This window comes from Salminus brasiliensis, chromosome 3, assembly GCF_030463535.1.
Source record: "Salminus brasiliensis chromosome 3, fSalBra1.hap2, whole genome shotgun sequence".
NCBI classification, from domain to species: domain Eukaryota; kingdom Metazoa; phylum Chordata; class Actinopteri; order Characiformes; family Bryconidae; genus Salminus; species Salminus brasiliensis.
The window spans coordinates 46,131,202-46,152,947 of record NC_132880.1 but is presented as its reverse complement, the minus strand read 5'-3'; the positions used below and the strand labels follow the sequence as shown (position 1 = coordinate 46,152,947).

Below are 21,746 nucleotides of genomic sequence, written 5' to 3'. Positions count from 1 at the left end.
TTTAGCACAAGTGCGAACGAGAGATGTTAGCCGGGTCATGGTTACGTCATCAGTAAAGTCTAGCGAGGGTGTGCGGTTTACCTGCAGACTGCAGGAACTTCAAATGAATGAATAATCCCTCACCAACTACATACATACATACATGGGCCTGACAATACACTATATGTCCAAATGTTTGTGGACACCCCTTTTAATGAATGCATTCAGCTACTTTGAGTTGCAGTCATTGCTGACACAGATGTGCAAATGCACACACACACACACACACACACACATACAGCTTATCTTGTCCCTGTAGAGATGGATTGTCAACTGAATAGGATAAACATGAAGCTATTGGCCCCATGCAGCCTAATACTAGGTGTGGGCTAGAGGGGTATAACACCCCCCCCCTTTTTTTTAGAAGGAAGAAACAAGGATGCATGCAGCATGCATGAGCATGCATTCCAATACTTTTGTCCACACAGTGTATTTAAAAGCTGTAAGCTCGAGGCTTTCCCCGGCTTCTTTATGTGCGCTGGAGGGTTTGTCTTTAAAGGCAGGCTCTCATTAGCTTGTCCACAGAGGTGGAGAGAAAACGCCATCACTGCTCCACACGCAGCCTGGCCAAAATGTCACCTAGGCTGGGCAGCAGCTGCACGCTGACCATAGGAGCTGAGCCTGGCTCCGGAGACGCTGGCTGCTTCTGCCCGCGGACCACACAGCCTCCACTGGACCGTGGAGATGGAGGCTATTAGCGAAGAACAGCCTGGAGACTTGAAAAGACCTTAAACAGTCAGGAAGTGCAAAGAGTCCTAGCGAAAGACCATCCCCACAGGTCCCCTACATTCATTTATGGGAGAAAGTAAGACTTTCTGCGTGCTCTGAATATGCATGGTTTGTGTTGTTGATGGTATCATTGATATTAATACTCGCAGTAGATGCAGTATATCCAGGGAGAGCTTGGGGCAAAGCCGAGCAGCATCGTAAAGGACAGAGCTTGAATACAAATGATGGCTTATGCAGATGATTGTTTCCCCCCATCCGCCGCAAACACGCAAACGGCATCTCCACTAACAAGGCAGCAAGTGCTAGCAGTAATTTATACCGGGCCTTTGTGATAAAATCAGGGCCTAGCTCACCAGAATGAGTCAGGGTGGCCAAATAACAGGCCGATGTAATATTAATGAGCGTGCTCTCAGGTTTAACTCTGACTTCTTCCAGTTAACACCTTCAAGTCACCTGGCCTTTATGCCGTGCCAAGAAAAGTTTAGGTGGGGTTAAAGACCCCTCTTAGCCTCTGCCATTCCGTTTGCTTTAAAGGTCACCGACCGAGGGATGCAGAAGACAGTCGTGTTTGGGTTTTTTTTTTTTTTTTTTAACCTTCTTAAAGTCATCCGCCGCTTCAGTGCATATTCTCCAGAGCACGATTCTCTCTGAATTTCTCGTATTCATTTCATGGGCGTTAGAGTTGCTGAGTTTGTTTTTTTTTTGTAAAGGACAGAGGTGAGTGTCGGAGGAATCCACATTCTCTTTCTCTCTATATTTTCATGCTCAGTTGGAAGCTAAGCCACCTGAGAAACCTGTTCGCTTTGACCGACTGAACAGTACAGTATTTCAAGGTGAACCCGCTGCATGTCTCGCCTCTGTTTTCAGACTTCTGAGATTTGTGGTTTGTCTTGTTGTCTTAAATAAAGATCATCTTAGTGTAGGAAATTGTGAGGACTCTCTGTGGAGTGGTTTGTTGGTAATTAGCCCCATTGGTATCACAGCTTTGGGGTTTAGTTAAGTAAATGTCATCCTCTCTGAGGCCATCACATGGACATCAGATAGCTTCCATAATAGTGCCTTTGGCATTTGAGGCTCATGGTTGGCCTGCTCGGGTGGAATTTAAAGCTGTTCTTTCATTTCACGCTAATGGTGTTTTTCATCTTCATTCCTCCCCTTCATGAAATGATCAAATCGGTCAGGAATGCTGGCTGGTTGTCCAGTGTAATCCTCCAGTGTGATCATGCTGACTATTGGATTAAACTGTACTAATAATAAAACATGGGTGCATGAAAAAAGAGTCAAGTCAAGTCAAGTCAAATTTATTTGTATAGCTTTTTACAACTGTTGTCGTCACAAAGCAGCTTTACATAATTAGTAATTAGTAAAAGACATGAAGGATCAAAGACCCCAAGTGAGCAGCCAATGGCGTCAGTGGCAAGGAAAATCTCCCTCAGAGCTGGAGGAAGAAATCTTGGGAGGAACCAAGACTCACAAGTGGGACCCGACCTATCCTCCTTTGATCAGAACTATTTAAACATTGATAAAAATGACCAAACTAGATACAACAGATAGTTAATAGTGGTGATATTAATAGTGGCAGATAGTTACGAGTCCATTTAGGTTTTACCTTGGTCATTAAACAGGTAGCAGTGGTAGGAGGGTGTGCCACTGGTCTGGTATAGGTGGTGGTGGGTGGGGGGGCCTGATGGTTGGACTTGTAGGTGGCAGGTGGTCTGACACAGGTAGCAGCTCACTATGGCCAGGGGGTTGTGAGTTCGAATCCCTGAGCTATGCCACTTTGCCATCAGTGGCCGGAGTCTGTGAGAGCACAATTGGCCGTGCTCTCCCAGATGGGTGGATGGCACTCTTTTTCTTTGTCAAGCAGTTTTTTTTTGTCTTAAGCAGTGTAGGCCGGCACAGGCGTCTGTTAGCTGATGTGGTGGGGAAATTTGTTTTGTGTCTAAAACTGCCTGAAAAGGCTTATTAAATTGTCCAAAGACCTGGCAACAAACTGTATTTAATCAGTGGTTTTTAAAGCAATTCATCAAATGTAATCAATTGGTTACTCTTGGACACTCTTATTATCCAATTTAGAAAAGTGCTTTTTTATTCACTTGGGAAATGTCCCGTAGCTAGTGTAAACAAATGTGAATCTAAAAGTGCCTCTGAGCGTAAATATTGTCAAATTCAAAGGTCAGTACTGATACCGAGATGCACAACACCCCACAACTAAATACAGTACAAACACTACACTGTTCCTGAATGTCAGAGAAATCAAATTAAGACATTAGTGCAATCACAAGCCTTTAATACATGCAACATTAGTGCTGATTTAAGAGCTCTTGAAACTTTACAGTTCAGACACCCAGGGGACGTTTGTTCCACCACCTCGTCTTCAGGACAGAAAAGGCCTAGATGCCTGTTGTCCATGCATTTTCAAGGATGGTGGTTCAAGCTGAGTCATACTTGAAGCTTGAAGTGCTCTTGGTACAGATTGGGACCGTTGTGACTATTACCTTCAGGTAGGGAGGTGCTGGTCCAATTTTGGTTTTGTAGGCATCTTCAAGATTTTGAATATGTTGGGTAGCTACAGGAAGCCATTGAAGAGAATGTAATAAAAGACTGAAGATCGAGTCCTGATGGTCCTGATGGAAGACCAGTCAGGAGAAAGCTGCAATGACAAGGTACTGAATGAACACCTGGGAGGCCTCCCTAGAGAGGAAGGGTTACATTCTCCAGATGTTGTAGAGGTTAACGTGCACATGTGCACAGTTTTACTGTAAACCAAACTCCTCAGATGCTCGAGCTTCAGAGTGTTTGCCTAGAGAGCAGTGCTTGAGATAGACAGACATCAAAGCCATTGGCCTGTCCCAGAGCACTGGGATTACTGATGAGAAAGCCACACTGGCCTGTGGGCCTGAGCCATCCATCCTCCACACTGTGCCAAGCAGCTCCCAGCATATGACTGCCTATACTCCTTCCTCAGGCGGTGTGGAAACAAAGTTCGTTTCTGTAGACCTGCCTGATGGCTGCCATAGAAACAGCCCCTTCTGAGAGAAATGATTATGGACTGGCTCAGATCTTGCGAGATGCTTGAGTGAGGGCAGATACGAATGTGAGGAGCGCCAGTCTCAGAGTTTAGTGTAGAGATGTCGAGGGTTTCTCATTTATATATAATGCAGGAACAACTTGACAATGCCCAGATAGCAGTTAGCAGTCTGGTTATCTCTCCCTCAGGCCTTGTTCAGCTCCTAGCGAAAGCAAGCTGTGCTATAGAGTGTGCTTCTCTACGAACTCCGTTCTACTGCTCTGGGCTTGTGAAGAACAGACAAGATAGCACTGAAATGCAAGAATGTGCTGATGGCAGATAGTTAAAGCGACAGTATGTTGAATTTTTGTCTTAAAATTACAGCTTCCAAATCATTTGGATGCTCCACTGATGTGTAATAAGGTGAATAGTGCCTCCTTTGTTGCTTCTCCAGGCTCGGCATGCTGCTAATGCCACTATGTACATTTAGTGAAGCTGGCTGGACAATGCTTGCGGCGTAACTCGAGCCATATTTGTGTAAAATATTGTGTAATATTACTCAACTGAGTCCACATGATTCTTTTACTTTCAGATGCCAGTTCTGTGTCTCTCAGCTTGTCCAGAAATGCATGTGTAAATCTACCCTTAAGGGTGGCTCAAAGTGAGAACTCCACTTCCTGACTGTAGGGGGAGTCCAGGAGCAGGAAATACCAATTCTTGCACAATGCTGCTTTAATGTTTATCGTTGATCAGTCCCCACAAGTTCCACGATAAGAGCATTGTTTTAGTTCTCTGCTCTGGATAATGGCTGATGCTGTGCTGTAGTTAGTTAGTAATGGCATTAAAAATGAGTGTGTCATAAAGGCTTTGGGCCCTCAACTCTCATTTCAGCTATATTCCATGACCGTTTAATGACTCTTGGAGTGTATTTAATATTTCATGTTGAATCTTAGAAGCACTGGACATTCATAGTTAAAGCCTTATCCATAATCCTACCAACTCCTCATGCCTTTGACTAATATTTCTGGCAGTACTTTCTCTGTATAAAAGAAACGGTGAGCAAACATACTGCATGTAAAAAAAAAAAAGATCAAAGACCAAATGATCATTATTTTGTTTGTTTGTTTGTTTGTTTGTTTTAACTGAAAAATAAGACTTCGATTTGGTACACAGGTTGTCTCTCAGTCTTTGCCTAAGGCTAATTCTATTAATGTACGCCTTTTATCTCATTACAGCTTCCATGTTCTCTCATGTTGACCTCTTCACCTCCATCTGCTCGGTGTGAAAAAAAAAACGCAGAAGAAAAATAGGATACATGCTTGCGGTGCGTACGACAGGCCATGTAAAAAAAAAAAGCCAAGGTCAGCGAATACGATGACGACCCCTGATCTGTTCGTTACGATATTACTGCCACTCCGATTGGAGCCATAATTGCCCTGACCATGTGTAGGCTCTGTGATGTTTTTTTTTTCACTGGTCCAGGGGGCGAGACCTTTACAGGCCTGTCCAACGCTTGTCCTCTAGAGACTTTCCTTTATCCTCCGGAAAACGAAGCATGCCACTTAAAAAAGGAATGATAATGAAATAAAGATGCAAATAAATGAATGAATAGATAGATAAATAAACAATTAAGCATCAAAGACCCTAAATAAACAAACAAACATATATATATATATATATATATATATATATATATATATATATATATATATTATATATATATATTTATATATATATATTAAATTAATTGGATACAAAAAATAAATAATTAATTAATTAAATTACATTAAAATAAAAATGTATAAGCTCAGTATAAGTATCTAAAGTGGTGTGTTTAAGAACACTGGCCGTATTCACACTACATTCACAGGCTCTGCTTCATTTTTAAAGCATGCTTTGTCCTCCATACAGAAAGACATTCATCTTAGGAGGGACACTTTACTGTTGAAAAACTGCTGAAAACATCGCCCAGGCTGATTAACATGCCCGTCAGTTTTCAGCCAGCCCACCTTGTCCCTTTCCCCTCTAATCACAACAGATGATTAGTCAGGACCAGGGCGTCACATGCTTCTGTCGCCGCCACTAAAATGCAGGACTGTTATATATCCAGAACACAGCGCTCCAGCATTTCCCACCAAATACCTCATGTTTATGATGTTCCAGAACACCACAGCATGAACAGCGAGTGAGCGACAGCAGCAGAACCACAGCATACTCATTAGAATCACAATGACGCGATGTGCCACGCCCTTTTGCCTGACGCACTGTTTCTATTTTTGATGTGCCATGCTGATGTTCCACCTCGACAAAATGGATGAGGAGAACATTTTCATTTAGTCTTGCTTGGTTTGGAATAATGAACAGCCTTTACGTTGTGCATCTACCTCACACTCATGTAAATTCATATTAAGCTATTCGTACTTTCCCTTTACCCTAAATCTGACCCTAACCCTAAATCTAGCCTCAACTCAAAACCTAACACTGACCATAACCCTGTTTTTACCTCTGCTGAAGATCAGCTGAGATTGAACAGATTTTCATTCTTAACAAAATGAATATCTAAGACTGAATTAAGTGTGACAATAAACACCAACAGCTGGAAATAACACTAATAATATATTTAGCTGCAATTCTAGCCAAGTTAGTCTCGTCATCAATGCATGCAACTGTATGTCATTAATGCTGCCCATGAAAATAATTTGATGAATGAAATTAATGGAATTTACTGGTGTTAATGCATAAGTGTTATTAGACTGTGCTTGGATGGTCCATTGTAGATGCCTCATAGCTCACTTGACATTCAACTAACCTTCAACTAACCTGCATCTGAATGTATATAATGATCTATTGATTGTAACCCTTCACCCAACCATAACCCTAACCTTTTAGTGTAAAGTTTAGGGTTAGATTTATGGTTTAGGTTAAGGTTAGGAGTATATCTTAGGGTTGATCTAAGGTTTAGGTTGGAGTTAGGATGTAGGATGTATTCAAGGATAAGATTAGGATTAGGATTTAGGGTTGATTTAAGGTTGGGGTTAGGATTTAGGGTTGATTCAGGGGTAAGGTTACGGTTAGGGTTAGGATTTAGGGTTGATTTAGGGGTAAGGTTAGGGTCAGGGTTAGGATTTAGGGTTGATTGAAGGTTACGGTTAGGGTTAGGATTTAGGTTTAATTCAAGGATAAGGTTAGGGTTAGGCTTTAGGGTTGATTCAAGGATAAGATTAAGATTAGGGTTGGGATTTAGGATTGATTTAGGGTAATGTATAGGTTGGGGTTAGGGGTAGGATTTAGGCTTAATTCAAGGTTGAGGTTAGGGTTAGGATTTAGGGTTGATTCAAGGATAAGATTAAGATTAGGGTTGGGATTTAGGATTGATTTAGGGTAATGTATAGGTTGGGGTTAGGGGTAGGATTTAGGCTTAATTCAAGGTTAAGGTTAGGATTAGGATTTAGGGTTGATTCAAGGATAAGATTAAGATTAGGGTTTAGGATTGATTTAGGGTAATGTTAGGGGTAGGTTTTGGGGTGATTCAAGGATAAGGTTAGGGTTAGGATTTAGGTTTAATTCAAGGTTAAGGTTAGGGTTAGGATTTAGGTTTAATTCAAAGTTAAGGTTAGGGGTAGGTTTTGGGGTGATTCAAGGATACGGTTAGGGTAAGGATTTAGGCTTAATTCAAGTTTAAGGTTAGGGGTGGGTTTAGGGTTGATTCAAGGATAAGGTGTGGGTTAAGAATTAGGGTTGATTCAAGGATAAGGTTAGTATTTAGGGTTGATTCAATAGACCGTCATTTACATTCACCTTAAAGTTCAGTTGCATTTAATACATATTCAGTTGAATGTGAGTTGAATGTCAGGTGAGCGTCTACGAGGAATCTATAATGGACCATCCGAGTACAGTGAGACCTAACATGATCACAAATAATAGACATGATATGTTTAGCTGTAACCTATTAATCATTAGAACACCTGTGTATCTGTTCAATCAGCCAATCATGCATCAGCAGTGTAATACATGGAATCATGCTGATACAGGCCAACAACTTTAGATACTGTACTCAGTGATTGATGGTGCCAGATGGGCTGGTTTGAGTTTTTCTAGAACTGCTGATCTTCTGGATTTTTTTCAGCACAACAGTCTCAAAGTTTACTCAGAATAATGTAATAAAGAAAACACATCCAGTGTGCGGCAGTTCTACAGTCCTGCAGATGGAAAAGGAGAGTAGACAGGCTGGTTGGAGCTGATGGAAAGACTACAGTGACTCAGATAACAACTCTGTACAGTTGTGGTGAAGCAGAAAAGCATCTAAGAATGCACAACACCTCCAGCCTTCAGGTGGATGGGCTACAACAGCAGAACTCCCACAGTCAGCCAAGAACAGAAAGCTGAGGCTGCAGTGGCTCAACAGTCCAGGCTGGTGGCCATAGTTCCCTTCATCTCCTCCTGACCACAGTTCTTCTGCTGGCTACTTTCAGCATGAGGATGCACCTTGCCACAAAGCAGAAGTCATCTCTAGCTGGTTTCATGTTAAACAACTGTAAAATATGGAGCAAAAATATAAATCTAAAATAAAAGATGAAAGAGATGAAACATTAACATCAACATACAGTGTGGTGGGATCGGCCAGTGTGAGAGAGGGCAACGTTTCTGAAATGATGACACATGCACGGCTGATATCTCAATTCAGCTCAGGTTCAAGGCGAAATCACCTGCAGCATTACAGCAGAGACAGTTTTGCTCAGCCGGCATAAAAGGAAGAGCAAAGCTGTTGTACAAAAGAGCAACATTTCAGTCACCTCCACCAAAAAATCTTTTCACATTCTTGAGCAGGGTGGCATAACTTCACACATTCATGAAGGCCAAGGTGTAAACACACCTGTATTACAAAGAGAATATTTACAGATTTCTTCCTGGTGGAATTGCAGGACGTTGGGGTTTCAAATGCAGAACGAAAGCAATGGGCTGTCTAGAAAGTCACTGGCTATATAGTTTACAGTGTGTATGGAACTGACATTAGAGTATAATGCCAGGCAATATACCCCCCCCCCCCCCAGCATTGAGCTGTGGAATAACTGTGTTTTCTGGAATCATGGATGGGGCTCTATCCAATACTTTTGGAATGAGTGTGGGAGTTGGGGATGATGAGGTGGGGTGGTGATCATTCAATATCCTGACCTCACTGACAATTGCAATTAAATCCTATTAAAGAAAGCGTTCCTCAAACAAAAGCAAGATAAATAATTTTTTATATAGGAACAGGCGTCCCATTACTTTTGTCCATATAGTCTTTGTCGAAGTAAACAATATTTTATTCCAAAAATCTTTTTCATTTACGATTTGTTTACAATTGTTTACACACAGTAAAGGACAGCTGGCATTTTTTTTTATTGCAGGCGTTAGGGCTTCACAGTATGCTATTAGTTATTTGCGATACTGCAGTATTTGACACTTGGCCCTCTGACCTTTTTTTTTGCTGTAAGCATCTTGATCTATCACAGTTCTTGATCACTGTAGGAATCAATGCCTTCATCCAATTCTAAAGTAAAGTATTTTGGCCAAAAATAGCGCAGGGTATTGTCGTACCATGTTAAGGATTTACCAACATGCTTTTAACATATCGCTGGGCATATCATGAAATTCTAGCATCATAATCACAGCACTAGTATACCTCACTTCACGTCTTTCTATTTTTTCACAGGTTTCGCCTTCCACTTACCCCCTAGCCGCAGCCACCAGATCTATAAAAAGGCAGACTTGCTGTGTAATTGATATTTTCTAAATCCTCAGCAGAAGCTGGGGGATACAACGTGCTACAGTGATAGAGCACAATAAAGTACCATGTGATTCTTTGGATCCAAACATGTCATTTGTTGTTTAAAGCAGAGAGTGGGGCACTTTAATCCTTCCATTTCCCAGCCCTCAGCCCAGCGAGGGAGCATCTAATCCTTACAGCAGAGTAAATATAATGCTTGTCTAACATATAGATCTTCCAGTGCTTGGGAAGTGAAACCCCAGCCTTGATCCACTGCCTGCCTTATAGAGATTTAAGAACTGCAGGTATCGGGCACACTTATGAAATGCTTTTCGGCCTCCTCTGAAAGCGCGCCTCGCTGTATAATTCACTTCTGGATGGCTTGTGTGAAATGTAAATCACCCTCACACTGATGGCAGGGAGTGTTCTTTCCCCCTCTCTCTCTTTCTTCCTCTGTCTCTCTGATTTCCACAGGGCTAAGAGCAGCAGCTAAGTTATGTGAGACCATGGCTTATGGAGGGCCATTCAAAAAAGTGCAATTAGAGCTCCTTGGAAATCACTGTCAACAAATCAATGTTTGGGGAAGGGGGGAGAGGAGGGCGGGGGGTCTTGGCTCATAAATCCAAGTTTAGGCATTTCGAGGCCTCGCAACCCACTTGGAGAACGCATTATGTAGTAATGAATGCATTTCTCATAACGCCTCGGTTTGCTCTCTTAACTGAGATCTCTTTGATGTGATGTCATGGCTTTACTTCGTCTTCTTCGCAGAGTTCACTCGAGATTGCATCAGGGACTAAAAAAAAAGAGATCACAACGGGCCAGGCCGAGATATCTCTGCTTTTACTTCCAAGACCCAATCACACAGCAGTAAAGTTTGGAGTCCTACGACAACTGACGCTCTCGCATTACACACCAACTACCATAAAATGCAATTGCTATGCTGAGCATGCATAAGCTTTAAAATAGTTTCTGAAGAAAAGCCACGTCTTGGGAAATGTTCTCCACTTACTGCAGCGATTAAGAAACTTTCAGGTTTGGAGCAATTACGCACAGACTGTATAAAAGTAATAATTAAAAAGACTAGCTGCAAAGCTGAAGCCTTATAATGCCACCCAGTCTCTATCTCTCTCTCTCTCTCTGCCATGCTACACAATTTACAGATATACACAGAGGTTGAACGACATATTCAGTATCTTTTAAAAGCTGACAATATAGTCTAATATAGCCAATTTATACTAATGTACTGTATAATATACTGTAATTACCTGCAAGGAGAAACTCTGACGCTGAATGATAATCGAAATCCGAGTCCAGGCAGGCAACTTTTAGTCTCACACTTTTAAGATGCTCTCATATTTATAAACAAGCTAGCTTAGCTATTGCTGCTGCTAACAGCTGAAGGGCTTTGCTATATAGTTGCGTAGCATATCCTGCAGAGAGGATCCCATGATTTTATTGAACCTGAATGCAACGGCACAAGATTAAGATCCTAGCAAGTTTAGCTTGTGCGTATTTTATTGATTTATTGGTGCCACTAATTTCCACAATCAATCAAATTGATCTGTATAGTGCATTTTACAACCTGATGTCACAAAGCAGCTTCAATGAAATACAAATATAAGCCAGAAAAGCAAAAAAACATAAAACCTGTTATCCCAAGTGAGCAAACCAAAGATGACAATGGCAAGAATCTAAAATCTTCGAAGGAGCCCATCCTCCCCTGGTACAAACCACTTAATAATTACTAATAAATGGTATAATAAAATTGGTATAAAGTATTTTGATGGTCCACAATAGATGCTTTGTAGATGATCAACTTATATAGACCTAAATATCTATAATCTTCTCTTAAACCGAACCCTAACCTTCAACAAGTCATTTGTTTACATTTAGAGGGTCTGTAGATAATCTATACTGAAACACACAATCAAAATAATGACTAACTAGTTTTTCTTTTTTTTAATTATTAATATTATTTCGTGAATTTTGTAATTTTTTTCACTTTTCTCCTAATCTGGTACTGCCAATCAATCCACCCATTTGTAACTCCCCTAGAACTAGCAATGCTCCCGACACTAGGAGGGTAAGGACTGATACATGTGAAGCCAGTTTTCGCAGATCTCCACCTTGAGTGGGGTTTTCTCCACTAGCACATCAACCCTCCTCCACTTGTGGCGTAACCAGCAAGCTGACTGCCTCTTTTCCCTAAAGGGAGGGACTTTATCCATAAACAGACGCCACATTGAGCGTTATGAGATCTCACGTTCATATTTCAACCAGTGGCAGCTCTGGCTGAACTTGATACTCAGAGGAATTCTATCTGTACCACAAAAGATCAAGTCAAAAGGCAAGGAATCAACAACATAAGATGAGCCTTATAGTATCAGCAGTTATCTTGGACTGCGTACAGGACCCAACAGGTACCTTAACCAACCTCCACTGGATCAGCCATGGTGTCTTGTAATTGGTACCGTTTCAGAGAATTAACACAGTTGTTGTGGAACTACTTTTTGGTGGGAAGAATTGACAGTATAGAGGAGTAATCAATATGAAATTCGGCTTCTCAGATTTTTTTTAATTCAACTTATTTATTAATTTTGTAAAACATGTTCTATAAAAGTAACAGAACACTCAAAGTTGTGTGTTATTGCGAATAACATCACTGCAGCACTCGCCTGATGTTATTCACGATAACACACTCCTTCTCATGTTCTGTTGTCTAACTGGATTTAATGAAAAGCTTTGGTAATCCATACTGTCCTGCACTGCAGGAAGAAACATATCCTCTGCATTTATGCCACATTTTCAGTGTTTGGCATCAATACAAATGCAAAGCAGTCAGATATGCAGTTTACTAAACCTGTGATACAGACTGTAAATCAAATGTAAATGTTAACATGTGTTAATATATGTAAATATATTTACATGGCTCTTATGTGATAACTTTTGGTTTTATAAAGAACCCTGTTTGTATTCTAAATATGAAGAACCTTTTAGAGGTTTTATGAATCTTCACTTGATGTAGGGTTTCTTTACTAATTTAAAGGTTCTTCATACTTGTGGATCTTGAGGATAAATATAAAGATTTATAAAGTTTTAAAGATAGTTCTTTATTACACCAAAAGTGGTCCTTTAATGAACCATTTGAAGCATCTTTATTTTTAAGAGTGTATAATCATTAAATTAAAGCAGTCATATACCCAAATTAGCTTTTCATGTTCCTGGGCTCCCCCTACAGTCAGGAAGGAATTCACAATTGTGAGCTACCACTAGAGGACATGCTTTACACATGCATTTCTAGGCAGGCTGAGATATGCAGAACGACCCTAACTACTGTAAATGGAGGGTCAAATTACTGTTTCAAAAACAGATTTTAAATCACTGATACAATCTGGTAAAACCTCATCAATAGTTTGTAGCGTTCACCTCGTTCTGGCTACTGCACTTGTGCAGATCTTTACACTGAGTAGGGCTTTCCCCACTAGAATGTCAACCCTCCTATCCAACAAGCTGAATAGCAACAATAGAGATGCTACTCTCTCTATTAAATTCATAATTTATTTATATAACGCGTTTTTTTTTAAACAAATGTTGTCACAAAGCAGCTTTACAGACATGAGGCGAGAATTAATCAATGTGAGGACCCAGAGCAGAGCAGCATCTCAGTGGGCAGCAGGGTAGTGGAGAGAGCCAGGTCTGGCAGTATTGGGATAGAATAGTCTGAACAGGGTATCACAATACATAGAAAAGAGAACAAAAGGGTTGGGAGGATCGCAGCAATATTAGAAGCTTTATACAGTGGGAAAAGCCAATCCAGAGGGTAGACAGGCACCAGCACTCAAGAACGAATGTAGAGCAGGGGACAGCATGGGGAGATATAAGAAAGGGTTAGGAAAATAGAAAAGTGTAGGAATAAGAGGAAGTTTAGAAAGAAAACAATAATCAGAAACCATGTAATCAGAACAGTGTTAGTATGTAAGCAGGCTACATCAGCAAGAAACAGTACGGTACACTGGTGGAACTGAAAGGCATGTTTGAAGCATCACACTGATTTTAAAGCTGCTAATTTGAGGTAAAATGCTACATAATGTTGCTTTAAATGAAAACATGTTTGTCATGTTAATCAAATGTGTAACAAAGTGGCAGTAATAAGCACCATCCTTCATTCCAGAGAACACAGTTTTTCCACTTTATACCCCTCTAGCCCATGCCTGGCATTAGGCAGCATGGTGCCGATATGTTTATGTCTATCTGCTCCAGAGAGTCCTATTCTATTATAACAAAGTGGCAGTAATAACATCTAGGGGTTAAGAATAAATATACCACTTATACAGTATGTACCTACAACCCACTGTATACAGTAGGTGCCTTTGCAGGCAATTTTGTAAGCCATTCTTTGCTTTTAGATGTAATATTAGCTATAATGCAGAGACTGCAAAGAGTCCATCCACAATATTTACTAGACCAGTTTTATTCCACACTGAGAGAGCATGTGAGTGGGTGAAGCAGGTGAAGCATGTGATTTTCTCTGGTCGTAGGTCATCTCTCTCGAATCGCACATGCTAACACTTCTTATGAGCAAGAAAAAAATTGTTGGTCTAGTGTCAATTAAAAAAAAGTAAAACAGTCAGACACAGTCCACACACAGACAAACACACAAAGACAGACGATCCCTCTCCCACACACTCTCCCAACACTAACACTAACACACAGGGAATCGCTTGTGCATCGAGAAGAATGGAAACCTTTGGGTTTGCTTTCATAGCAATGCTCTTCCTCACTGAACTTGGAAAATGGTTTGCACTACAGCCAGTGGAGCTCACAGCTGCCTCAATGTGGCATCAAAGCCTGCCAGCGATGTGTGTGTGCTGAACCGTACTTTCCCTCTTGTGTCTGCTGCTCTGGGAGGCCTACCTGCGTTTCTGTGGGGGCATGAAGTGTTTTCCTTCATGCTGAAATGGTTTTACCCCTTATTTTCTTTCCTGTTCATTTATTGCGCAGTGAAGTCTGCGGTTCGCAAGAGTCAAACATGCAGCAGGGCCCAAGCCGACGAATGTCTGTGAAGTGGTGTGGTGCACTAAGAATCCATTCAATTATTTGATCCTTTCTTGCAGTTTTTATTATTATAGTTGGGGTTGTTTTGGGGCGTATGCTTGCTAGTCGTGTCGGATATCACAGTAAATCGCATCTTGTAAAATCCAGATATGACGATCACATGCGTGAACTAGAAATTGATTAACTCGTTTTTAGAAGCCTTTGGCTGTTTCCAGGGAGCTATTTTACAAGGCGCAGTGTAATTGATCTGATGCAGCACCTAAACGTTGGTTCGTCTCAGTCTGACAGTCGCACAGTTAATGGGGTGAAAACAGGGACGCTCTGTTTTCCCTAACCTGTCAAGTGGTAATTGGCCAATGGTTTCCTATAATAGCAAAATGCCACTGGGACTGCACCTCTTAAATTGCGTGCAAAATAATTGGATGGCCATGCGACAAAAAAACGAGCTGTTTGTGCACGTAATGTGATCAAATAAACAGTAAATGTTAGAATATTAAAATTGCAGATCAACTGTCCAAAGCAGCAGGTGAAGCAAACATACACACACACACACACACACACACACACTATATAAAGTATAGGGACACTTGCTCGTTCATTCATTCATTGTTTCTTCCAAAATCAAGGCTGTTAAAAAGGGTTTCTCAGGCTTTTGTTAAAGTAACTGTCGAAAGCTTTTTCGGAGCTTTGCTGTGCAGACTGGCTATTGCATTCAGTGATAAGAGCGTTAGTGAGTTCAGGATGTTGGAAAATCACCACCCCACATTTACATTACATTTAAGGCATTTAGCAGACGCTCTTCTCCAGAGCGACTTACAAAAGTGCTTTGCTATTTACCCAAGAAAAACCTCAGCTAGTTTGAATAGACTAAAATCTCTCTCTAAGTTTAGACACTACTCAACACTAGTCAATAGGGTGACCACTCTGCTATTCGCCCAAGTATTCTCTGAAGAGGAGGGTCTTCAGTCTGCGTTTGGAGACAGCGATTGACTCTGCCGTTCAGACACCCAGGGGAAGTTCGTTCCACCACTTTGGTGCCAGGACAGAAAAAAGTCTGGACGCTCGTCTTCCGTGGATTTTGAGGGATGGCGGGTCGAGCCGAGCCGTACTTGAAGCTCGAAGGGCTATTGGTTCAGATCGGCTTTTGACCATTGCCATCAAGTACGGCACCTCATCCCTAATTCCCCACCATCATTCCACTGCTCCACAGTTTTTCGGATTGCATTCAGCAACAAGCACATTAGTCACATTAGGGTGTTGGATGATGAGGTGGGGTGATCAACCCAACTCCCCAACTCATCCCAAAAGTATTGGACACAGTTCTTCCACTGCTCCACAGCTCAAGTGTGGGGGGGCTTTATACCCCTCCAGCCCACGCCTGGCATTAGGCAGCATGGTGCCGATATGTTCATGTTTATCTGCTCCAGAGAGTCCTAGGCAGTACTTCTCTAAAGGGACTAGACAAGCTGTGTCTGCATGTGTGTGTGTGCAATGGGTGCAACTTGAAGTAGCAAAATGCATTGATTAGAAGTGGTGTCCACAAACATTTGGACATATAGTGTATATCTGGTGGTGTATCACTACATATTTGCCAGAATCCAAAATATGTATGGCTACTGACCATCATGTTCTTCTTTCCTCACAGGGTGTGCCTCTGGATACATAAATGAGACTAAAGCGATGGGAGAAAGGAAAATACAAGGGGATAAGGGCCATCAAGAATGTTATCTCCAGAGAAAATAAGCACAAGCTAGTCTGAAGTGGTGAACGACTGCAACTCCGACACTTCTCTACAGGAAATTCCTCTACGAGTGCATATGCTGTGGCCGGAATGGAATGACCAGTGGTTGGAGTGAAACCTCAAGCTGATGTGAAAAAGAGAGAGAGAGGAAAAAAAACTGGGTTCTGGGTTAGACCGTGGACATCTACTGCACCTTGTCTACACGCTCGAAACAGCTGACTATCCTGCCAGAATACTGTGAGGCTCAGTCCAGCCTAGTGGAAACTAAACGTGACATCCCAAGCTGATAGCTACTCGCTTTGTTCATGGCTTCCAGGAAGGCATCCATGGCTTGTAGTGGTGGCGTGGTGATGAGTGCCTTCTTCTGGTCTGTGGCCATAATCTATCTGACTCACATAAGTGGAGTAAGGGGGGACTGCTGGCTCATCGAAGGGGAAAAGGGCTTTGTGTGGCTGGCCATTTGCAGCCAAAACCAGCCACCTTACGAGGCCATCCCCCAGCATATCAACAGCACCATTGTGGACCTTCGCTTGAATGAAAACAAAATAAAAAGTATCCATTACTCTGCCCTGAGCCGCTTTGCCAACCTGACATACCTGAATCTAACAAAAAATGAGATTAGCTTTATAGAGGACGGGGCCTTTTCAGCCCAATTCAACCTACAGGTACTCCAGCTGGGTTTCAATAAACTGCGCAACTTAACCGAAGGGATTCTCAGGGGGTTGGGCAAGCTGCAGTACCTCTACCTCCAGGCCAACCTGATTGAGACTGTGACACCCAATGCCTTTTGGGAGTGCCCAAACTTAGAAAACATAGACCTCTCCATGAATCGCATTCAGGTGCTAGACGGGTCCACCTTCACCAGCCTGACTAAGCTGACCACATGTGAGCTCTACACAAACCCCTTCAACTGCTCCTGCGAGCTACTGGGCTTTGTCAAGTGGCTCTCGGTCTTCCCCAACAGAACAAATGAACGGATGGTGTGCGATTCCCCAGCAGGCGTTTCTGGTTACAGCCTCCTGAGCCAGAATCCAAACAATCCTACTCAGCGCAATGCACTGCATATGCTGTCCACTGTGTGCACAGAGGACTATGTGACTCTGTATATCCCTGTGCCTGAGACCACAACTTACCCTCCAGATGCTACCCCGTGCGGGCTGGAGGACTGTCCGTCTGGAACCGAGCCAGGGGAGTTGAGTATCAGCCCGACCTACCCGGATGTGGATATGAAGCCAGTCATGAAGCTCAAGCAAGTCTCCCACACGAACGCAGTCATCACCATTCAGATACCCCACCCGTACAAGAAGATGTACATTCTTGTCCTGTACAACAACAGCTTCTTCACAGACATTCAGAATTTGAAACGGCAGAAGGAGGACATCGAACTGAAAAACCTGAAACCCCACACCTTCTACACGTACTGTGTGGTTTCCATACGCAACTCGTTGCGTTTCAACCATACCTGTCTGACACTGTCCACGAGTTCCAGAAATGGGAAAGGCAGAGAGACCAATAATGCCACAGCCACTCACTACATCATGACCATCCTGGGATGCCTTTTCAGCATGATCATTGTCTTAGGAGTGGTCTACTATTGCTTACGAAAGAAGAGGCAGCAAGACGAAAAGCACAAAAAGGCAGGCGGTATGAAAAAGAACATAATAGAGCTCAAATACGGCGGGGAATTGGAAGGAGGGACTATATCCAGGATGTCTCAAAAGCAAATGATGGCTGGAGAGAGTATGTCTCGCATGCCATATTTGCCTTCTGGGAGCGAGATGGACCAGTACAAACTTCAGGACATAAGTGATACGCCTAAAATGGCAAAGGGCAATTACATGGAGGTAAGAACTGGAGAACACCCCGACCGCCGAGAGTGCGAGATGGCCATGCCGAGCAATAGCCAGGGCTCTGTTGCTGAGATCTCCACGATTGCGAAAGAGGTGGACAAAGTCAACCAGATCATTAACAACTGCATAGATGCCCTGAAGTCAGAGTCGACCTCTTTCCAAGGCGTGAAATCTGGAGCTATTTCAACAGCAGAGCCTCAGTTAGTTTTGATCTCGGAGCAGCCCCAGAGCAAGTCTGGCTTCTTGTCCCCCGTCTACAAGGATAGCTACCACCACTCGTTGCAGAGACACCATTCCTCAGACACCTCCCCAAAGCGACCCAGCACAGCTACTGGTGGTCCCATGCGGAGTCCGAGGCCTTACCGTTCCGAGGGGGCGTACAAGTCAGAGTCGAAGTACATAGAGAAGACTTCCCCAACGGGCGAGACCATCATGACCATCACTCCAGCGGCTGCGATACTGAGGGCAGAGGCGGAGAAGATCCGGCAGTACAGCGAGCATCGGCACTCCTACCCTGATGCCCAAATTGAGGAGCTGGAGGGGCCAGAGAGCCACAAAACCTCCATCCTGGAGCCCCTGACGCGGCCTCGGCCCAGAGACTTGGCTTACTCCCAGCTCTCCCCCCAGTACCACAACCTCAGCTATTCCTCCAGCCCTGAGTACTACTGTAAACCAACGCATAGCATCTGGGAGCGTTTCAAGCTCCATCGCAAACGCCACAAAGACGAGGAATACATGGCGGCAGGCCACGCCTTGCGTAAAAAAGTGCAGTTTGCGAAAGATGAGGACCTACATGACATTCTAGATTATTGGAAAGGTGTGTCCGCCCAACATAAATCTTAATCTACCCAAGTGTTTGTTCAAGTCCTTTCTTTTTGTTGTTTGCCCACAAGAACCGACAGAGAGTGATACAAACTAGTGACGTTTTAATGAAGAACTACAACCACACAGCCAACTTTGACTAAAGGGGTGGGGTGGGGTGGCGGGGCGGGGCAATAGGGAATACAAAGTTAGTTTTGTGAGTTTACCAAAATTAAAGGACATTACTTTAATCAACAAGAAGAGAACACACATCAAATTAAAATATCTATGTTCAAGTGGATTACAAGTATTTGGTTCCGCATGGCCAAGTCCTGTGACACTGGATTTGCTACTGTGTACGGTGAGGAAAAAAAAAGAAAAAAGAAAAAATGAAAAAAAAAGAATACTACAATGACAGACATCTTCTAAAACTTTATATTTCTTCTCACTGTACACTAATTAATGAACAGTTCTCTCTATATATTTGAGTTATAAATACAAAGGGACTAATGTACAGACAGTGTTTCTATATTTGCAAGGTTTGCTGGTTAAAAGAAGAGAGAGATATATATATGACATGTATGATTCAGGTTTAGATCATGGATTTTGGAGTCAGCTCCTGCGATATTATTTGTTCTAAATGAATGTTTGAGTGTCATGATGGGTACAAATTGCACTGGTTTCTGGAACGTTATACTTCCCCCTCAAATTGACCTTCACTCAAGCCTGCTTCGTTATTTTCGCTATTTACGTCACCAAACGAAATGCACAATATTACAAACCCAGCTAACATGCTAACCTGTGTTGCCTGTACGGGTAGCCTGTCCCAGCTGGGAACCAGAGCGTTTTTTTGTCCCCGGGTTCCACATTGGCCCCACATATGGATTCACACCAGGGTCAGTGATGGGACCAGGAGGGGTTAAATATGCACATTGCATACAGGGCCTAGATGGGACCTGTGTGAGATGAAGGTGGGCTGTAACAAAGAGGGCCCATTTGGGAAGCCCAGCTGGGTCCCAGTAAGAGCCCATGCCCACCTGAAAAGCCCATGTGCCACCCATGTGAGCCCCACATGTTGAGCATGTTGGCTGGGAATTTGGCTGGTAAAGTTGTATAAAGCATAACTACACAGTGGGACGGTCTATCTGAAACATCTGCACGATGCAGTTTACAAGTGGGAAGTATTGAAATCAACAAAATAACTGGGGGAGAGAGACATTACCAAATGATAACATTGATAAAAATAACACCTTCTCAGTGAAATTCATTTCCATAAATTTTACAATCGTACAATTTGCAGATTAGTCATTTTCCCCTCGGGCACTTTTTGTTTTGTTTTTTTCCTTTAATGCCTACTGTAATACAGGTGTACAGTATCACACAGTATCTGGTGGTCAACCAAAGGGTGGCAGCTCATCACATTTTCCTGCAGATGTTTCTTCTCCTGTCCTCCAGCCCTGAGGATGAATGTATTACATACAGTACATGAAGGTATAACGCAGCCCTTTTCACAGCTGCATGTTTTGTTATTCATACGTCTTTTCAATTGCTTTCCAGTTCTCTTTCAACAGTACTGAAACCAACCAGTTCGAAAAGTAATAGACATTTATAAATCTATAGGAATCATTTAGGTGTTTTCTACTGTTTTACTGTTTGGCAAACACAATTGCTTTTGTAAATGTTGAAAACGGCTCCATGGAAAAGGTGTTGCAGCCACGGTACTGATCTACTCATCAGCTGGAGCATCAGCCGTGCGAGAGGAGAGAGAAAGAGCGTGAGAGAGAGTGAGAGAGAGAAAGTGAGAGAGAGAGAGAGAGGGAGAGACTGATTTCCTCCTGCCCTGACCTGACCTGTCACCACTGGATTTGTACATCACCTGAACAGTGTTACAGGAAGTGACTGGGACATCCTATTTCTTATTTCAACCGCCTTAAAATTCTGAAATATATGTATAACTGTATTTTTTCTTTTTCTTTCAGTGTTGATGTTTTTTGAAGAAGAAAAAAAAGTCTTCATTTGTTGTCATTTTTTTTAAAAAGAGCATTTCAATAGATTCCAAGAGCTGTCCGATTTATAGGCAATCTAGCGAGTAACCTACATGTTTTATAATGCATATTGTAGCACTCCTATATCTCATAAAAAAAAGTTAGAAATGTTTGGACAATGTGAACGAAAGCAGCTGTCGCTGACATAACATCAAGAGACAACCAAGAGCACAATAAAGTGTTTTTTTTTATTTCTTATTACTATGTTATCTGCTTTCAGACAACTACTGTGAAATAAAGGAAAGGGAACACCCGTACATCCAAGACCTTCAGGATAGCATTATTGTGTGGTGTGGGGTGTCGACGAAACCGTCCTATACGATGTGAACTTGAACTGTGGTGATTTACTAAATGAACCAATCAAGGCAAGCAAAATGAGCTCAATGTTTGCGGCTGCTCCTTTTCAATTAGTTTTTAAATGAACTCATTAGTCAGTTTTTGAAGCTCTAGAACGAGTCAAATGACATATTTTTATGCAGTCAACACAGTGTACAGGTTGTCATTTGTGGCGATCTAGACACACTATGAATGTTCAAGGACACCACTGAGGAGATCTGTGCTCAGCTCGAGATGAACTGAGATGAGAACAGAGCATCAGCTTTAGTATAATAAGGTGAATCTGGAGATTTTAAAGAATCCATTCATCTTCTTGGCCTCTTTTTCCTGGACAGAGTCATGGTGTCATCTGGAATTGTTGGGCACAAGGCAAGAATACTCCTTGGACAGG

General features: G+C 42.4%; 1 protein-coding gene across 5 annotated transcripts in view; it reads left to right on the top strand.

The window, feature by feature from the left end:
- Positions 1 to 21,276, top strand: part of elfn1a (extracellular leucine-rich repeat and fibronectin type III domain containing 1a) — a 139,942-nt gene extending 118,666 nt beyond the window's left edge. For all 5 annotated transcript variants that reach the window (XM_072676384.1, XM_072676380.1, XM_072676383.1 and 2 more), the window contains one exon: positions 16,228 to 21,276. In XM_072676384.1, the coding sequence (XP_072532485.1) occupies positions 16,629 to 19,016 (2,388 nt within the window). In that variant the 5' untranslated portion in view covers positions 16,228 to 16,628 and the 3' untranslated portion in view covers positions 19,017 to 21,276. The remainder of the gene's footprint in view (positions 1 to 16,227) is intronic.
- Positions 21,277 to 21,746: the final 470 nt, after the last annotated feature.